Source organism: Capra hircus, chromosome 7 (genome assembly GCF_001704415.2).
Source record: "Capra hircus breed San Clemente chromosome 7, ASM170441v1, whole genome shotgun sequence".
Classification (NCBI taxonomy): domain Eukaryota; kingdom Metazoa; phylum Chordata; class Mammalia; order Artiodactyla; family Bovidae; genus Capra; species Capra hircus.
In genome coordinates, this window is record NC_030814.1 from 29,337,639 (window position 1) to 29,353,940 (window position 16,302).

The following is a 16,302-nucleotide window of genomic DNA, read 5'->3' on the forward strand; positions in this document are numbered from 1 at the left end:
TTTGATGAAGTCATTTCCAAAAATTACTGAAAGAAAGGCATAGGATGAGCTATTCCCCTGAGGAATGGCAGCCTTTGCAGATCAGAGGTTTCACTTCTTGGGGCCTCTCCCCATGTTCCCTGGGTCCCAACAATGTGGGGATAGTCACCCTAGAAAGCCTCAGCCATCACAGAGAAAGAAAACACATTTCCCTCCAATCAAATCAAATTCTAACCTACCAACTCTCAAACCAGAAACGCTTTGTGCAGGGGAAGAGAACATTTTCACCTTCTTGCTGATTTTTTTTTTCCCACCAGCAGTGAAAGGGACCTACGGTTTCAAAGCTAAGTGCTATAACTCTATTAGTTAAGTGCAAGTCGCTCAGTTGTGTCTGACTCTTTGCGACCCCATGGACACAAGTCCATGGAATTCTCCAGCCCAGAATACTGGAGTGGGTAGCCTTTCCCTTCTCCAGAGGATTTTCCCACCCCAGGGATCGAACCCAGGTCTCCCGCATTGCAGGTAGATTCTTTACCAGCTGAGCCACAAGGGAAGCCCAAGAAAGCCTGTCCCTTCTCCAGTGGATCTTCCCAACCCAGGAATCAAACCAGGGTCTCCTGCATTGCAGGTGGATTCTTTACCAACTGAGCAATTAGGGAATCACCTATAAGTTAAAGCTAAGAGAAAAAAGAGGCAGCTTAAGAAGCTTAAGACTTAGAAAATGGAAAGGAAAAGGATAGAATAAGATTGATAACTAACGATCCATAATCTCCTATCCATACACTAAATCTGATGAGTATACCCGTTCTTTGATAATTCCATAGGTATTTTAGGTCATGGGCTTCCCAGGTGGCTCAGTGAAATTAAAAAAAAAAATATCCATCTGCCAAAGGAGAAGATGCAGGTTCAATCCTGGGTTGGGAGAATCCCCTGGAGAGGGGAATGGCACCCCACTCCAGTACTCTTGCCTGAGAGATCCCATGGACAGAGGAGCCTGGTGGGCTACAGTCCTTGGGGTTGCAGAGTCAGAGACAGGGCCTCCACAGGCGCATATTCATTAGATAAATTATTCTTTTAGGTTGTGGGAACAGGAAAAACAAATAAATCAGTCTCTTTGACCTTAGGGTGGTGAGCCTGGTTAGGCCTATAGGTGGGAAGGTGAGCGGAAGTCAGACAGAATCAAGTAAATATCACACAGTGAGATGCAAAGCTAAGGGTGGGGGTGCGGGGCGCCTGAGAATTGGAGGCAGCGCAGGGCAGATGCTGGCTTCTGGCAACAGGTCACGCCCGCCCTGAACCCTGAAGGAGTGGGAGGAGCCGCGGCCTCCCAGCCAAGCATCTGCGAACTGACAGGGAGGGAAGGTGTGGCAGCGTGGGGGGCTGGCCGGACAGCTGTGTGAGGAGCTGGGGCGGGGGGAGGGACCGCGAGAGACAAGCACAGGCGGGCGGGCTCCTGCACGCCAGGCTGAGAGGCTGCAGCCGTAGCAAGAAGACAAGAGGAAAGGCCACGGACAAAATGTCATCAGACAGGATTATAATTCGATGGGCCTTAGAGAGAAATTATTTCTGTGACACTGTGTAAAGAAAGGGTTGGGTGGCAGCGAGATGGTGTGGGGGTGGGGACTGGTGAGTTAGGAGCTCATGGAGAAGAGAATGAAAGGCCAAATCAAGGTTATGGCCATGGGAAAGGAGGGGAAAGAAGGGTCTGAGACATGAGTAGACTCAGGGCTCACTGGTATCCTGAGGGGTGAGCAGGGTGGGGAAGACCCGAAGGCTGAGTGAGTGAGCGGCTGGCAGGGCCATTACCCATGACCAAGAACAGAGAATAAGATGAAAAGGCAGGCTTGGCAGGTCTGGGAAGGGCTGGTGATGAGTTCCACCTGCAATCTGGACACAGCGGCCAATCAAGAGGCTTCAAGTAGAGACTTGTGGGTCTGGAGCCTGGGACCCACAATCTGGGACCCACAGTCTGAACCTCTGATTTGAGAGGCATTACATCCCAAGTGTATGTACAACACAGACAACAACAACAACAAAAAAGGCTTATGGTCCACAGCAGGGCCTCTGTTTCTCCGAGAGTGATCCAAACGGGTCATGTGTCCTATCCTTTAGGAAGGAGCTGCATTGATGCTTATTATGTGATAACATCTAATATGCATGTACCCTCAGAAAACAGAAAAACTGTACTGAGAATTTGCACTGTTTTGCATTTTGATTCTGAATCATTTACTAATTTACCTACAGGGTCCCTGGCAGTCTTTTTTTTTTTTTTTAATTACCATTATCCCTTTTACTATAGTGTAGTAGAATTGAAACGGTAGCCTTCCCTTTGCCTGCATAGGCCTGGATACTCCAGCATCTGTGGTTCTTCCACAGGACTAAGACCATTAGAATAGCACCAACAGGTAGTTGGAAGGTATAAAAGCAACTCCATCTTACTGCCGCGGAAGAGTAGAGGAGACGAACCGACAGCTGGTTATCACTGCACACAGCCTCAGAAGCGCTGTAATTATGCTCAAAGAGGTCCCTTCCCACCCTGGAATGTACTGGGACTGAATGTTCAGTAATAATGAAGAAGAGCTGTACCAAAACAGCCTTACTATCACCAGCACCACCAGGGGCCTGTGACAAAGTACAGTCAGAATTAGTTGATCTACGACCATGAAGTAATGATGACCATCATAAAAATAATAGCAACAACCTATGCTTGAGAGCCCCTTGGGCTGCAAAGAGATGAAACCAGTCAATCCTAAAGGAAATCAATCCTAAATATTCATTGGAAAGACTGATGCTGAAGCTGAAGCTCCAGTACTTTGGCCACTTGATGTAAAGAGCTGATTCATCAGAAAGGACCCTGATGCTGGGAAAGATTGAGGGCAGGAAGAGAAGAGGGTGAGTGAGGAGGTGATGGCTGGATGGCATCGCTGACTCAGTGGACATGAATTTGAGCAAATTCTGGGAGATAGTGGAGGATAGAGGAGCCTAGAGGGGTATAGTTCATGAGGTCACGAAGAGCTGGGCACAACTCAGCAACTGAACAACAATACCTATGCATCACTAAGCATGCATGGGATGTGTGTACCATCAAAGTGAACCTCTTAGCACTGAAAGGTAACTGGAAGTTATCACATCACTGTGAACTCATAGAAGAGATTTAAGCTTATTTTTTAACATTCCATCAGAGAAGGAGTCTGAAGACCCTGTTACTCATCTTCCTATAACACTCCCGCCCAAGGTTTCATTGTTATGGTTACTCACATCGTTGAAGTGTTGGCTGGTTTTCATAATGTAAGGTGTTCTTTCATTTTTATCCAGCTTCATCCACCCCTGCCCAAGAAATTCTCTGAAAGTTCAAAGCAAAACACAAAATCAATTAAGTTTTTTAAGGGTATCTATGGTCCTGAATAACTATTATGAATATTATATAAATTAAACTTGACACTGCTCAACTGCTGCTGCTTTATCTCGAATGAATTTTAGCCCAATTCTACTGTTTCACCACTGGATGCCAAAAAGAGATTTTTCGGTTTTCAGCTTTCTCTTCTAAATGTTTGGAGGGAGTGAGTGATAGTCACTCAGTCGTGTTCAACTCTTTGCGACTTCATGGACTGTAGCCCGCCAGGCTCCTCTGTCCATGGGATTCTCCAGGCAAGAATACTGGAGTGGGTTGCCATTTCCTTCTCCAGGGGATAAATGTTTGGAACTGGGTCCCTATTAGGATCATAATAAAGGCTTTCCCAAAATTGGAAAACAATGACAAGAGGAATAAAGAAGTTAAGTACTAACTCAGAAACCAAGACCATTTCCCCTGGATCAGCTTAAAAAATCTTAAGGCTTAGCAGAAGGCTCAAAAAATTCATCACTACCAAAAATATTAATCAGCAACAGCATGTTTTCCTCCACTTTGTTCTGATATTCTCCAGGAGAATGTCAATTCCACAGGCAGGGACTTTCCTTTGCTCTCCCCAGAGCCCAGAACAGTACACGTGGTAAGGGCTAAAAGAACAAACACTAGTGTTAGCACTTTGCAGCCTGGTCATTTGAGGAAGGCAGTTATGGCCGGGGGAGCTCAGCCTGGTGGAAAGTCTGTCTTCTAAATAACATTCCTGCTCCTTCATTTCACTCATGAGCAGATCATCGGATCACAGCAAGCAAGGGACAATCAAGCTAGAGCATACTGGAATTATTTTGTCAAGGCACTACCAAAAATAACTTAAAATGAAATTACTCTGACACATTCTCAGTCCAGAAATGTTGACTGAGTTCCTGGGCAAGGACCTTTGTCCCGTGATGTGGATGGTACTACTGTTCCCATCCTGCGAGGCCGTTGTATACAAGATGTGCTAACTCCATGGAGAAAAATAACTGGTACGTGTTCACAGTGGCACAGAGGGGACAAGGAGGAGAGGTGAGACGCGTCCCAGGAAGAGACCACAACACCCTCAACCACAAGGGTCCAGGCTTTGCTCTTTCTCCTCCTCCATAGAGGTCATGCCCCCTCCCTCCTGAATCCTCATTACACAGGAGGGTGGTCAGGAGGAAGGCGAAGAGGCTCCTAACTCAAGTCATCAAATAGTTAACGGGTTCATTTGTTCGGCCATGGGGCCACATTCCTTTTTTAAATGGCAGATGCGATATATTTAACTTTTTTTTTTATTGGGGTATAGTTGCTTCATGATGTTGTTAGTTTCTGCTGTACAATGTAAGTGAATATGTATATTCAGCTATATGTATACATACAAGCCCGCCCTCCAGGACCCCCTCCCCACCCACCCAGCCCTCTAGGTCATCACAGAGCACTGAACTGAGCTCCCGGTGCTATAGCGCACGTTCCCCTAGTTCTCTGTTACACACATGGCAGAACATGTCAATCCCAATCTCCCAACTCATCCCCCTCCCCTCTGGGTCCACGTCTGTTCTCTGCACCTGCGTCTCTATCTCTCCCCTCCAAATAAGTTCATCTGTACCATTTTTCTAGATTCCACATATATGCATTAATATATGATATCTGTCTTTCTCTTCCTGACTTACTCCAGCCTGTCATGGATAGGTCTACAAGTGCTGAAAGAGGAGGTGAGGATTAAGACAAACGCATAACAGAAAAGTCTGCAGGAGCATGCCTAGCCCTGCTATTTATGCCGCTCTGACCGAGCTGTAGCTCTGATCCCCCATCCTGCTACGCCAGAGCTTCCATCATCACGGGTGCCCTCTTCTCTACATACGACACGGACCACACTTAGACCTCTTGCTTGGCCCCTCCCTTGCCTTCCACTTAGCTATGATTTCACAGAGGATTTGGGCCAACAGTTGTTATTTGTCCAAACAGAGGCTTTGTGTGTGGACCTGCTGGAGGCGGGCGGCTGAAAGAGCCACCATCCTCTATACATGAGGCAATGATGCTTGTTATGTGACAGCGTCCACTCGGCACATACACACTCCACACGCGCTCTGTGCCAAGCACTGTCCTGGGAATCTACCTTGCTGTGGAGTTTCCACGGTCAGCAGTACTTGAAGATTTATGGATGTGGCTGAAGAACTGCCGTGGAATTTACAGCATGGACCCAACATCCGTGTTTCTCAAAGTATAGTCCTGGACCACACAGAATTACCTGGAATTCTCATTGAAAATAAAGTTTCTTGGGCCTCAGACCTACCAGAATCAGAATCTCTGAGGGAGGCACCTAGGAATATACATTTTTTAACAAGTCTCTCGAATGATTTTAGGCAGTGAAGTCTGAGAACCACCGTTACAGCTGCATGAAAGTTTCTATGACATTCGGATGCGAGTGGTCGGAGAAACTCACACTCTCTGTTTAACTGCAGTGCATACAGCAACGTAAGAGTGACCATCTTGAGAGTCTCCAATATTTCTGTATCGGTATTTTCAACATAAACTGGAACCCAAAGACATTCACATGGGTCCAAACCATCATAAGATGAAAAGCCACAGCTCTGGGCACACACATGGGGTTGTGGCGGGGTGGGGGTGGGGGGCGCTGCGGCCGTGGGTGCACACTCACTCGTAGGGAATGCTTCTGAAAACGACGTGGTCCAGGAGGGTTATCTGCTCAGCCAGCTCCATGGCCGACAAGGTCTCGAAGCACTCGGCCTTCGGACAGTCCGTCTGCAAGAGATGAGGGCAGGGAATGACACACACCTAGAAGCCAGGTGCCCATCAGCTCACTGCAGTTGCTGGAGTACAAAGTCCACCCCAGATTCCAGCTCTGAAGAAAATGGTGGAGAGCTCAGAGATATCAGGCAGCATTAACATCACGGATCATGATGTTAAACGCTGAGCCAAATCTGGTCCCTTGCACACAGTTTCAGGGATAGAACATATAGTCCAGACCCCAGTTACCAGCTGTGGGGACAGTGCCTGCCTTTGCGAGGTTAAATCTCACACATAATTAATTGTGCAGGATAAGACTATGGCTCAACTTACCAGCTGAATTATATCCTCTAGTTTTAGGTGGATGTCATCTTGATCATCTTGTGAAAGGGCCCTAAAAAAAGTCAAAATATCCTCTATGAAAAGAACATAGACAGGCCAGGAATGAAACGACAAAAATGCAGTTCAGTTTCCCCCAGGGTGGAAAGTCAGAGGGTTTGGGTCTACGAGACTGTGGGGACTTGAGTTGAAGACATGGGGTCCAGAAAACAGGAAAATGCACTTGTTAAAGGCAGAAGAAGATCATCAAGAGTGCTAACTTATAAGAAGGAGTCAACCCGTTGTACACAAAAGTGTTGTGTTAGTCACTCAGTCGTGTTCGACTATGGGACCCCATAGATGGCGCCAGGCTCCTCTGTCCGTGAAATTCTCCAGGCTAGAATACTGGAGTGGGTAGCCATTCCCTTCTCCAGAGGATCTTCCCAATCCAGGGAATGAATCCAGGTCTCTTGTACTAAAGGCAGATTCTTTACCACCCGAGCCATGAGGGAAGCCCAAGGTTGTAAGCAAAACACCCACCGTGAGAGCGAAGCAGCGGGTGACCTGGCGCTTTGCCTTACTGCGAGAATCTGTGCCAGGAATCCGGGCGCCCTGCACCGCTGGCAGTCAGGGTTTCTAACAGGCTGAGTGCTCCGTCCGCACTCCTTCAGCCCCTGCCCTGGCCCCCCGCCCCCCTGCACCGCTGGTGCTTAGGCAGAAGAGGCAGAGCTGCCCCCTCCCCAGGCACAGGCAGACCAGAAGCTCAGGAGAGTTTCCAAGTATCAAGAGTTTGAACAATACCAGGCAGAGACCAGCAGGTAAACTCTTCCCTGTTGCTTCCCAGTTGGGCTTTCCCAAGACACATTTGGTCTTGTATCCATCCCCAAACTCGGTGTTATTCAGCTGTCAGCCAATATATTGATTAGCGACAAATGAATTAAAAGAATTCCTAAGTTAAGGCAGGTGCTGGTTTCAGAGTGAGAGTGACACTTCATGTCCGACAGGAGTTCAGAGTCCAGGGTTATATAATCCTGATTATATACCAGAGATCCTGATTATCTAACTTTTATCTGGGCCAAACATTTTAGGTGTCCTAAAATGAAGGCACAATCCTGTCTTAAAAGTATTAAAAAAATTTAAACACTGCCCAACTGTGTAGCCTGTCTGTTGGAGGATGCTAGTTTTAAAAAGCAACAATGATATGATATTCTGTTGTGTTCTGAATGGATTAAAACAAAACTATCACCTTAAAAATACAAAATCAACTGAGGTGGGTGACTGTATGCCCATTACGTGCTAGGAACCTGCTAACCATCTGACACACACTCTCTCCTGTATCATAAAAAATCACTTTAAATAAAGCTTTATTATATCCATTCTATAGATGAGGAAACAAAAGCTTAATGAAATGGACTAACTGGCTCAGGGTTTGGTCCAGTTTGCTTCCCTGTTGCTCTTGCTTGTCATGAGCAGGCTTATGAAAGGCACTGCTTCCAGAGTCCAGCATAGAACACACACCAAAAGAGGTCAGTTCCCTTTCCTCTATCTCCCTTCTCTCTAACAAAAGCTCTAGGCTGTTTACCAGGGAGCAGAATCCTTCTAGCTCATAGGAGTGGCAATCCTCTTGTCTGCAATTAGCCATATCATTTGTGAGAAGAAAAAGTCACCATATGCTAAGGGGCAGATAAGGTGAGGAAAAAATAAGTAAACACAACTCCTTTTCCAAAGACTGTTACATCACACTTAAGGGTTAGACACGGGGGAAAGTGGCTCTTTCCCAAAGTGCACGTCATTCTTTCTACTGTAGCCTAGGTTCCTGGAGAGAGATCAGTGGCCATATAACTATGTGTCGCTGTGGAAAAGATCTTTTTTATGAGGTTGGGCAATATTCTTTACTTGGAAAGAAATGGTCCAGAAGTTATTTCACTTCTTTCAAATGTTCCTTTCTTCAGTGATCTTACCCTAATGTTCCAAGCTAGGTCTGGTCCCATTAGGTTACCTAATATTTCTCTCTTCAAAAGAATCTCTGCTCTATAGATCAAAATAAATGCTATCTCTTTCGAAAAGGCCCCTTAGAACAAAAGCTCTTAACCCTAGAGTATCACTAAATGATCTCTAAGGGTCCATAAACCTTTTTGAAATGACATACAAATGTGTGCATATATTCATGCATTTCTTTTTGGGGGGAGGATATGGCTTCCATTATATTCTTTTGGGGAATCTGTGATCCCCAACAAGATTAAAGATAACCATAGAAATGTATACTCTGCCATAAAATGGCATGTGATGTTGCCGTTTTACAAAAGATTTTCGTGTTATCATTAAGGAACCAGCCCCAGAATTTGATGCCCACCCATGAATCCATCAGTGATGGCAAGTTTTGAATTCTTAAGGTAGATGAAGAAATAGCTCAAAACAATATGGAGATGTGTTTAATAAGTGAGGATGATCCAGCTGTCAAAAAACACTTTACACCAAAATTAGAAGTGACTATAAAGTAAAAAACTTAATGGATGATTATCCTTGAAGACATTCTCAAGACAGGAGGTGAACAGACTCTAGTAAGAGAGGTAGCCCCTGACAACCATTTGGAATAGGGGCAAGATGTCATTTTGGTGTAAAAGTTCTAATGGGTCTGAACAAAATAAATGCTATACATAAACACCCACATGTAAAATATCTTGCTCTGAAACATGTAAACCTCCACATGTGAGTACCTTAGCTTGATGTAGAAGTTGCACAGTAACACAATCTCCTGAATTCCTTTGATTCTGGTAAACTGATTCAATGAAACCAAGGGAAACATTTATCCTGGCCTGTTCATTTGAATATCTGGTTTACTGCATGAAACAATTTGAATAAAGTAGCTCTTCTTCAAAAAAGTCTAATGCTGCTAGAGTCTGTGTGAGGTCTGTGGGTCCCCTTGTCGTGACTGAACCCATTCAAGAAGTCAGTCATTGTTTCTTTTCATTCAGTGGCACGTTAGTCGTCTACAAAAACACTACACTACATAGATTCAGAAGCCAGCTAGTCAGACAACATTGGAGGAGTATGAAAGTTTTCAGTAGAGGTTTTTATTCACAGTCAGGGCCATACACTACTGATGCCAATCAAGCTTCTTCATCATTAAGTAACCCCCATGACACTGTGTGAGGTGGGGATGGTTCGTCACAGAACCATCTGTATTACTGTATTCTGTGTTTAAATACATGTGTCATGACTCACTGTTATATGACTTGAATGCATCTAAATCTTTAATATCAGGACTTTTTTTTTTTTTAACCTCTCCCAATCCAAACTTATATTCACTGGGAGGTATGTTCAGAAAAGTTCCTGTCAGATGTGAAGGCCTCCCTAACTCTGTCCAGTTCCAATAGAGAATGGATTTGCTTAGTCTTCTGACTGCTTTGGAGTTTGACGAGTACTCTGGGATCCTGGGTTTCTGTCTATCATGCAGTACGATCATTTTAATATTTTTGCACCTATAATGCAATACCATAAAAAAAGAACTTAAGAGGAAGTGGGATTATGCTAGTTCTACAGCTAGAAAATTTCCCCTTCACATGTAGAAATCATGTAGTCTTAAAAACAGAGTCAAGAGCAACCGGCCTCTGCCCTCAAACTGTTCCACACCCTCTGGGCTGCTTGCTTGCTGCTGTGACTGGATGCCTGGGTCCATGGCCTGGCCTGCCTCAGATTGCTCCTCCCCACCTTGTGAATGGTTTAATCTCATGTTGCCCCTGGGACCTACCAGACCATCTCTTCCTTCCCATGCTTTCTCAGGCATGACTTTCCTTCCTGCCAGGCTCCCTTGGGTCATTGCTACCCACGCTCTGACACATTTTTTAAAGGCAGCTATCCATAAATGCATGGAAATGTTTACTACTAAATTCTCTTGGTTTCAGCTGAAAGTAATTCCCTATTTATTTTTAAATTAAGAAATGAACTAACAGGAAAATCATCACAATTTTCAGAGTTGTTAAATAATCCTTTTGCTTTCTGTTTCTTTCTCCTATACCCCACACTTTTTTTTAATAAAGAGATTTCATGAACGATAACATTCCTTCAGTTGATGGTTCTATCTAGGTCTTACTTCCTACTGTGCTTTCTAATCATTCTGATATGATTTTTAAAAACATAAATTTCACACACATAAGTATTTGATATGGAAAATTATCAAAAACCCTAAAAATGAATCTATGATTTAGTCCTATAATCACAATCTCATGTGCTGGGGCTGCTGCTGCTGCTGCTAAGTCACTTCAGTCATGTCTGACTCTGTGCGACCCCAGAGACGGCAGCCCACCAGGCTCCCCCGTCCCTGGGATTCTCCAGGCAAGAACACTGGAGTGGGTTGCCATTTCCCTCTCCAATGCATGAAAGTGAAAAGTGAAAGTGAAGTCACTCAGTCATGTCCGACTCCTACTGACCCCATGGACTGCTGCCTACCAGGCTCCTCCGCCCATGCTGGGGCAGGGACCCTCAAATATGATGCAAGTGGAATGAATTACTTGGCAGGAGAAATTCAGTCAAATACCAGTTGTTTTCTTGGAGCAGGGTTTACTGCACAAATCTATTCACTAGCTTGTTGGGAAGATAAGCTAGTGCCCCAGAGCTCAGTTGACCCAAACTAGGACTCAGGATCTGGCTGTTGGCCCAGCTGATGGGCTGGTGACTGACCAGTATCTGTATCTGTTGACTTCAGTTGATACGTCCCTATGTTAAGGGCTAAATCAAGGCTTTTGTTTTGGCTTCATGAGAAGAAAAGTGGTCAGAAGTGGGAGAATGGACCAGGGAGTGTAACATCTATTCCCTGCTAGGCTCCATGAGTGACTTTTGAATTCTTACAGTGAAAGATGAAGAACTAGGAAAGATGTGGGAAGAGCTGTTTTCACAAAAGACAGAGACTCTGGGTTGAGGCAGGCTGCTCCAGGGCCCAGGGGGCACAGGGACGGGGCAGGCGGCGTCTTTCTCAGCTTTTCAATAGGGAAATGGTGACGTCGCAAGACTGCAGGCAGCATCCCCACAGAAACTGTGGTGGTGCTGGAAGGCGTCTCCCTCAAATGGCCTGGGAGCCGTGAGCTTGAACAAAGGTGCTGAGGCAGAAAAATCACTGGGTTCGTTCCTGAGCACATTTCTTGGGACTTTCAGAATACCTGGAAAGACTCTACAAGAAACTAGAATTCTGCGTGGGCAGCTAGGGGGCACCCCATTGGTGGAATTGCTTTTTTATGGTTTTTTTTTTAACTTGTTTTTTCTTTTACAAAATAGCAGTAAGTAGGTTATGACTGTGGAGGTTGCTTTGGTAAGAACTTTGAGATATAATTCAGATACCAAACAATCCACCGATTTAAAGTATATATTTAATGATTTTTAAATTACATTCACTTGTTGATTTATTTACTATTATAAAATATTAAATTAGTTTTTAATTGAAGTATAGTTGATCTATAATATCATGTTAGTTTCAGGTATACTACAGTATAAGGATTTAATACTTTTTCAGATTATATTCTATTATAGGTTTTCAAAATTATTATGATGTCTTTTCTATAGACAAGATAATGAAGCCCAAAGCAAATTGAGTTTGACTAAAGATCTAGCCTGGTTTCACTTGGGCTGTAGAGCCCTGATAGCAGAAACTATTTTTCCTAAGAGCTACTGTCTGTGCTTTCTAATAATAACAATGCCTGTAGCAATAACGTGAGTGCTAAATATGTTTCAGGTATAACCTCTTTACACATATTACATCATGTGATTTTCACAACAAGGTAGGTATTTAGAGCCCCACTTTATAAATGAGAAAAATTAGGTTAGGATTGACGAAGAAACTCGACAGTTATTAGTGGTTGAACCAAGATTTAAACCTGTGACCCCCTGCAAAAGCTAGACTCAGATGGCTAGATGTTACAATCCCAGGCTGCACCATCTACTAAAATTTCCATTCGTTATCGGTTTTACACCTCTAATTCTTAGGTCACTTATGCAGGACAAAAAAATTGTACATCTTAAGCCTGATGACTAATAAAGACCTAGGATGGTAAATAAGGTTCGTCTGAAGTAGAAGTGCCAGTCAGCTGAGTTCTGGGCTTACCTGCGGGCACAGGCAGAGTGTGCTCAGGATTGATCAGTGATGCCTGGCATGCGGGCTATGAGGGGACGAGCGACACGAAGGCCTCAAATTGCCCAGTCCTGACAGCCTTTCCAGTCTGATCACCTCCATTTTCCTGCCAGCTATTTGGTCAAATGTCACTAGGGGTCCACACTTCCAGAACCTAGTTCTCAATCATCCATGCTTTAAATACAAAGAGCATAGTCAACAGTTTATACAAAGAGAAGAAGAATAGCAGTCAGTCACAGACATAACCACTCATCCACCGACACCAGGCTTTATCTGAAGATGTATTTAGAATTTTAAAATCTGAAGATAGCATAGTAACAGAGTCTCAAAGTTTACTGAGACGTTTTCATAGAATGGAAAAATTGAAGACCCTTAACGGTTTCCTCAGCTCAGTTCAGTCACTCAGTCATGTCCAACTCTTTGCGACCCCATGGACGGCAGCACGCCTAGGGCTGCCCTAAACAAGTACAACAAACAAAGTGACTGGAAACAACAGAAATTCATTGCCTTAGTGTGCTAGAGGCTCGAAGTCCAAACACAAGGTGTCGGCAGAGCCATGCTCCCTCTGAAACCTGCGGAGGAATCCCTCCTTGCAGGGGTCCCCAACCTCTGGAATCTAATGCTTGATGACCTGGGGTGCAGGTGATGTAATAATAATAGCAATAAAGTGCACAATAAATGTAATACCCTTGAATCATCCTGAAACCATCCCCACCCCACCCTCAGTCTGTGGAAAAACTGTCTTCACAAAAACCAGTCTCTGGTAGCAAAAAGGTTGGGGACTGCAGCTTCCGTGCTTTCCCAGCTTTTGGAAGTTTTTTAGCAATCGTTGGCACTCTGGCTGCAGCCGCATTACTCCAAGCTCTGCTCCGTCTCCACACTCCTTCTTTCTTTTGGAGAGGTTTCCAAAAGCACGATGGATTCAGTTAAACTGGATTCTCCTCTACACACAAGCATTCAGGATAATGAAGAAACAATAGAGCCAAGCACAGAAGAAAGGAAGGGTTCTTTTCATTGCAGATGAGGCGCCAGGCTTCCTACCCCACGCAGGGACAGACACATAGCCACAAGTGCGGTGGAAACTGTAACTGAAGTGTCCGCACAGAGACACTAATGGCTGCCCTTTTCACGTAGAATGGACTGGAAAAAACTCACTCATCAGTTCAAGGAGGCACGAGAAAGTTGTTACCTGCCTGGCCGCTGGGTGTAATGAGACACAAGCAGCCTCTAGCGCGAAACCCAAAGTTTAAGACTGTCACACAGAAGTGCAGGGTCTGAATTCATACAACCTACAGGATGTGGAAATGTCCACCTAAGAAGCCAGTGGTAGGGACTTCCCTTGTGGTCCAGTGATTAAGAATCCAGCTTCCAACACAGGAGATGCAGGTTGGATCCTTGGTCGGCAACTAGGATCGCACGTGCCTCTGGGCAACTAAGCCTGGGCGACGTAACTACTGAGCCCACGCTTCACAACTAGAGAGCATGTGTGCTGCAATGAATATCCCTGAGTGCTGCAACTAAGACGCGCTGCAGTCACATAAAAAATAAGTAATATTAAAAACGGAGACACTGATGGTAAAATTGGTTCGGGACCAGTGAAATAAGCTGAAGAAAATGTATAGCTGCGCTATGGTGGCACAGCCACTAGGCAGCTATACAAGACTCCCATAGAAATGCTACCAACCACCGCCCCCCATAACTGTGAGCTTGTGATAAATGGAACCCACACAAGGGAAAAGCACCTCTGCAACACCTGCCGGACCCTCAGGAGACCATCCTCCAGGCTTTTGGTTCTACAGTAAACTACTGTCCACCACACAGACAGGAGCGATGGTACTGCTCACAGGTTATGTCGCCCAGACTAAAGCCTTCCCAAGGAAGCTTTACCAGTGAGGACAGAATTGTGCACTTCAGAAGTCGAATACACATCTTTCTGGTCTGATAGGATCCTATTATCTGTGAACAAAGCACAAATCAACCAGGGTAATTACCAGGTACCTGCAAGTGCTTTTACCTTAGGATATTCGCTGTGGCTTTCCGTTCTTGGGGAAGAAGATCTGGGTCTCGTAAAACTTCTTCTAGCAAATTTAAGACGTTCATCTTTAGTTCATTGTTGAGTTCAAAGTCCTAAAAAATGAAGTGGATTTTTAAGATTTTAGTTCTGAAGGGTTTAGCTCCATGACACATTATACCATTCCTCGTAACAAATTCTCTAGAAGCTAGGTATGGAAACGAGACGCTTCCCCCTCCTGAGATCCTGACTTAATTGGTTTGGGGTGGGGCCCTGCTGACAGGTTTCCTGGGCTGTACTATGCTCAGTCCTGTCCAACTCTTTGCGATCCCATGGACTGCAGCCCGTCAGGCTCCCCTGTCCATGGGATTCTCCAGGCAAGAATACTGGACTGGTTTGCTATTTCCTTTTCCAGGGGATCTTTCCCACCCAGGGATTGAACTTGGGTCTCCTGCATTGCAGGCAGATTCTTTACTGTCTGAGCCACCAGGGAAGCCCTGAGAGGTAGGCATTCCTCAAAGGGATGTGTGGTTCCCTTATCCTGGAGCACTGCCTTCTCCCCAGGCTTATTTCTGTTCATCTTGCAGCATGAGGAGGTGATGTACTTTATCCTAGGAGCCTTCCTGAGTTGACCCAAAGCCACGGAGAGCTTGTTCTCAGTGTTCCCATGACGCACTCTATCATAACTCAATGTACCATAAGGGCTGATTTAATTGTCTGTTTTCCCATTGGTCCATGAGTCAGTAGCTGGGGCACAGCAATAGCTTTAAAAAAGAAAAAGCTTTTTCAAAGTATAAATTCTGCAATTAATTTCAATACAAGTATGCTAAAGAATAAATGATACACACCCATGAGGCTGTGTCAAACAAACATAGGAGTGATAATGAAAGGGTACCCACATGGCAAAGGTGAGTAGGATCACATGCACACCAAAATGAATGAGAGGAGTAAGTAATAACCAGCTGAATCAAAACAACTTGCAAGCCCCTACTAATGCCCACAAACACATAAATAGATACATACATGAAGAAGGCAGAAGAGAATTATTCTTTACAGTGGACTTCCAATAAATATAAAGGAATATGAGTTAGAAAATCACCTTTTTTGACCAAAGCAGTGGGAACTTATCAGGTAAGGATCATGAATAGATGCCACAGTTTACAGGGAAACAGAATTAATAGTGTCAGGGTACCCTCTCCCCTGCAACACCACCATTAGAAATGATTAAATACAAAGGGAGAATCTGACAGATGTCACCTGAACCCAGTGATCAGTTACTGTCACAGGAATGGAGCAAACCAACATCATGGGTCCACAGATGTAATGTTCTGTGAAGAATCATCATTTAGTATTTTTGCCCCAAATGCATAATATCACACTTGCATTGTGAGGAAGATGCAGGAACAGGCTTGCATGTTCCAAAAATACTAATGTCATCAAAGACAAAGAAACTAAGAAATTGTTCCAGTTTAAAGGACACCAAAAGCACCACACATAATGCAAGAGGTGAGCCTGGATTAGATCCAGGATCGAGGGGGAAATGCTACACAGGGCATTACTGCAACAACTTAGAATTATGTACCAGTCGAGAGCATCCTATCCATGTTAAATTGTCCTGAATTTGATCATTTTGCTGGGGCTATTTCAGAGCAGGTCCCTGGGGGAGAGGGGAGGAGCGAGAGAAAATGTGAGAAAGGAAGGGGGAGAGATACACATGTGGTAACCATCTGAACCATTAGTGACTCCAGATGTGTGGCCACAGCT

At 44.7% G+C, this 16,302-nt stretch overlaps 1 protein-coding gene across 2 annotated transcripts in view; it reads right to left on the reverse strand.

The window, feature by feature from the left end:
* The window catches only part of RASGRF2 (Ras protein specific guanine nucleotide releasing factor 2), a 253,030-nt gene that overhangs the window by 15,412 nt on the left and 221,316 nt on the right, over positions 1-16,302 (reverse strand). For both annotated transcript variants that reach the window (XM_018050061.1, XM_018050060.1), the window contains exons 19-22: positions 14,542-14,654; positions 6,422-6,482; positions 6,000-6,103; positions 3,238-3,322 (exon numbers count right to left, since the gene is read on the reverse strand). In XM_018050061.1, the coding sequence (XP_017905550.1) occupies positions 3,238-3,322; positions 6,000-6,103; positions 6,422-6,482; positions 14,542-14,654 (363 nt within the window). The remainder of the gene's footprint in view (positions 1-3,237; positions 3,323-5,999; positions 6,104-6,421; positions 6,483-14,541; positions 14,655-16,302) is intronic.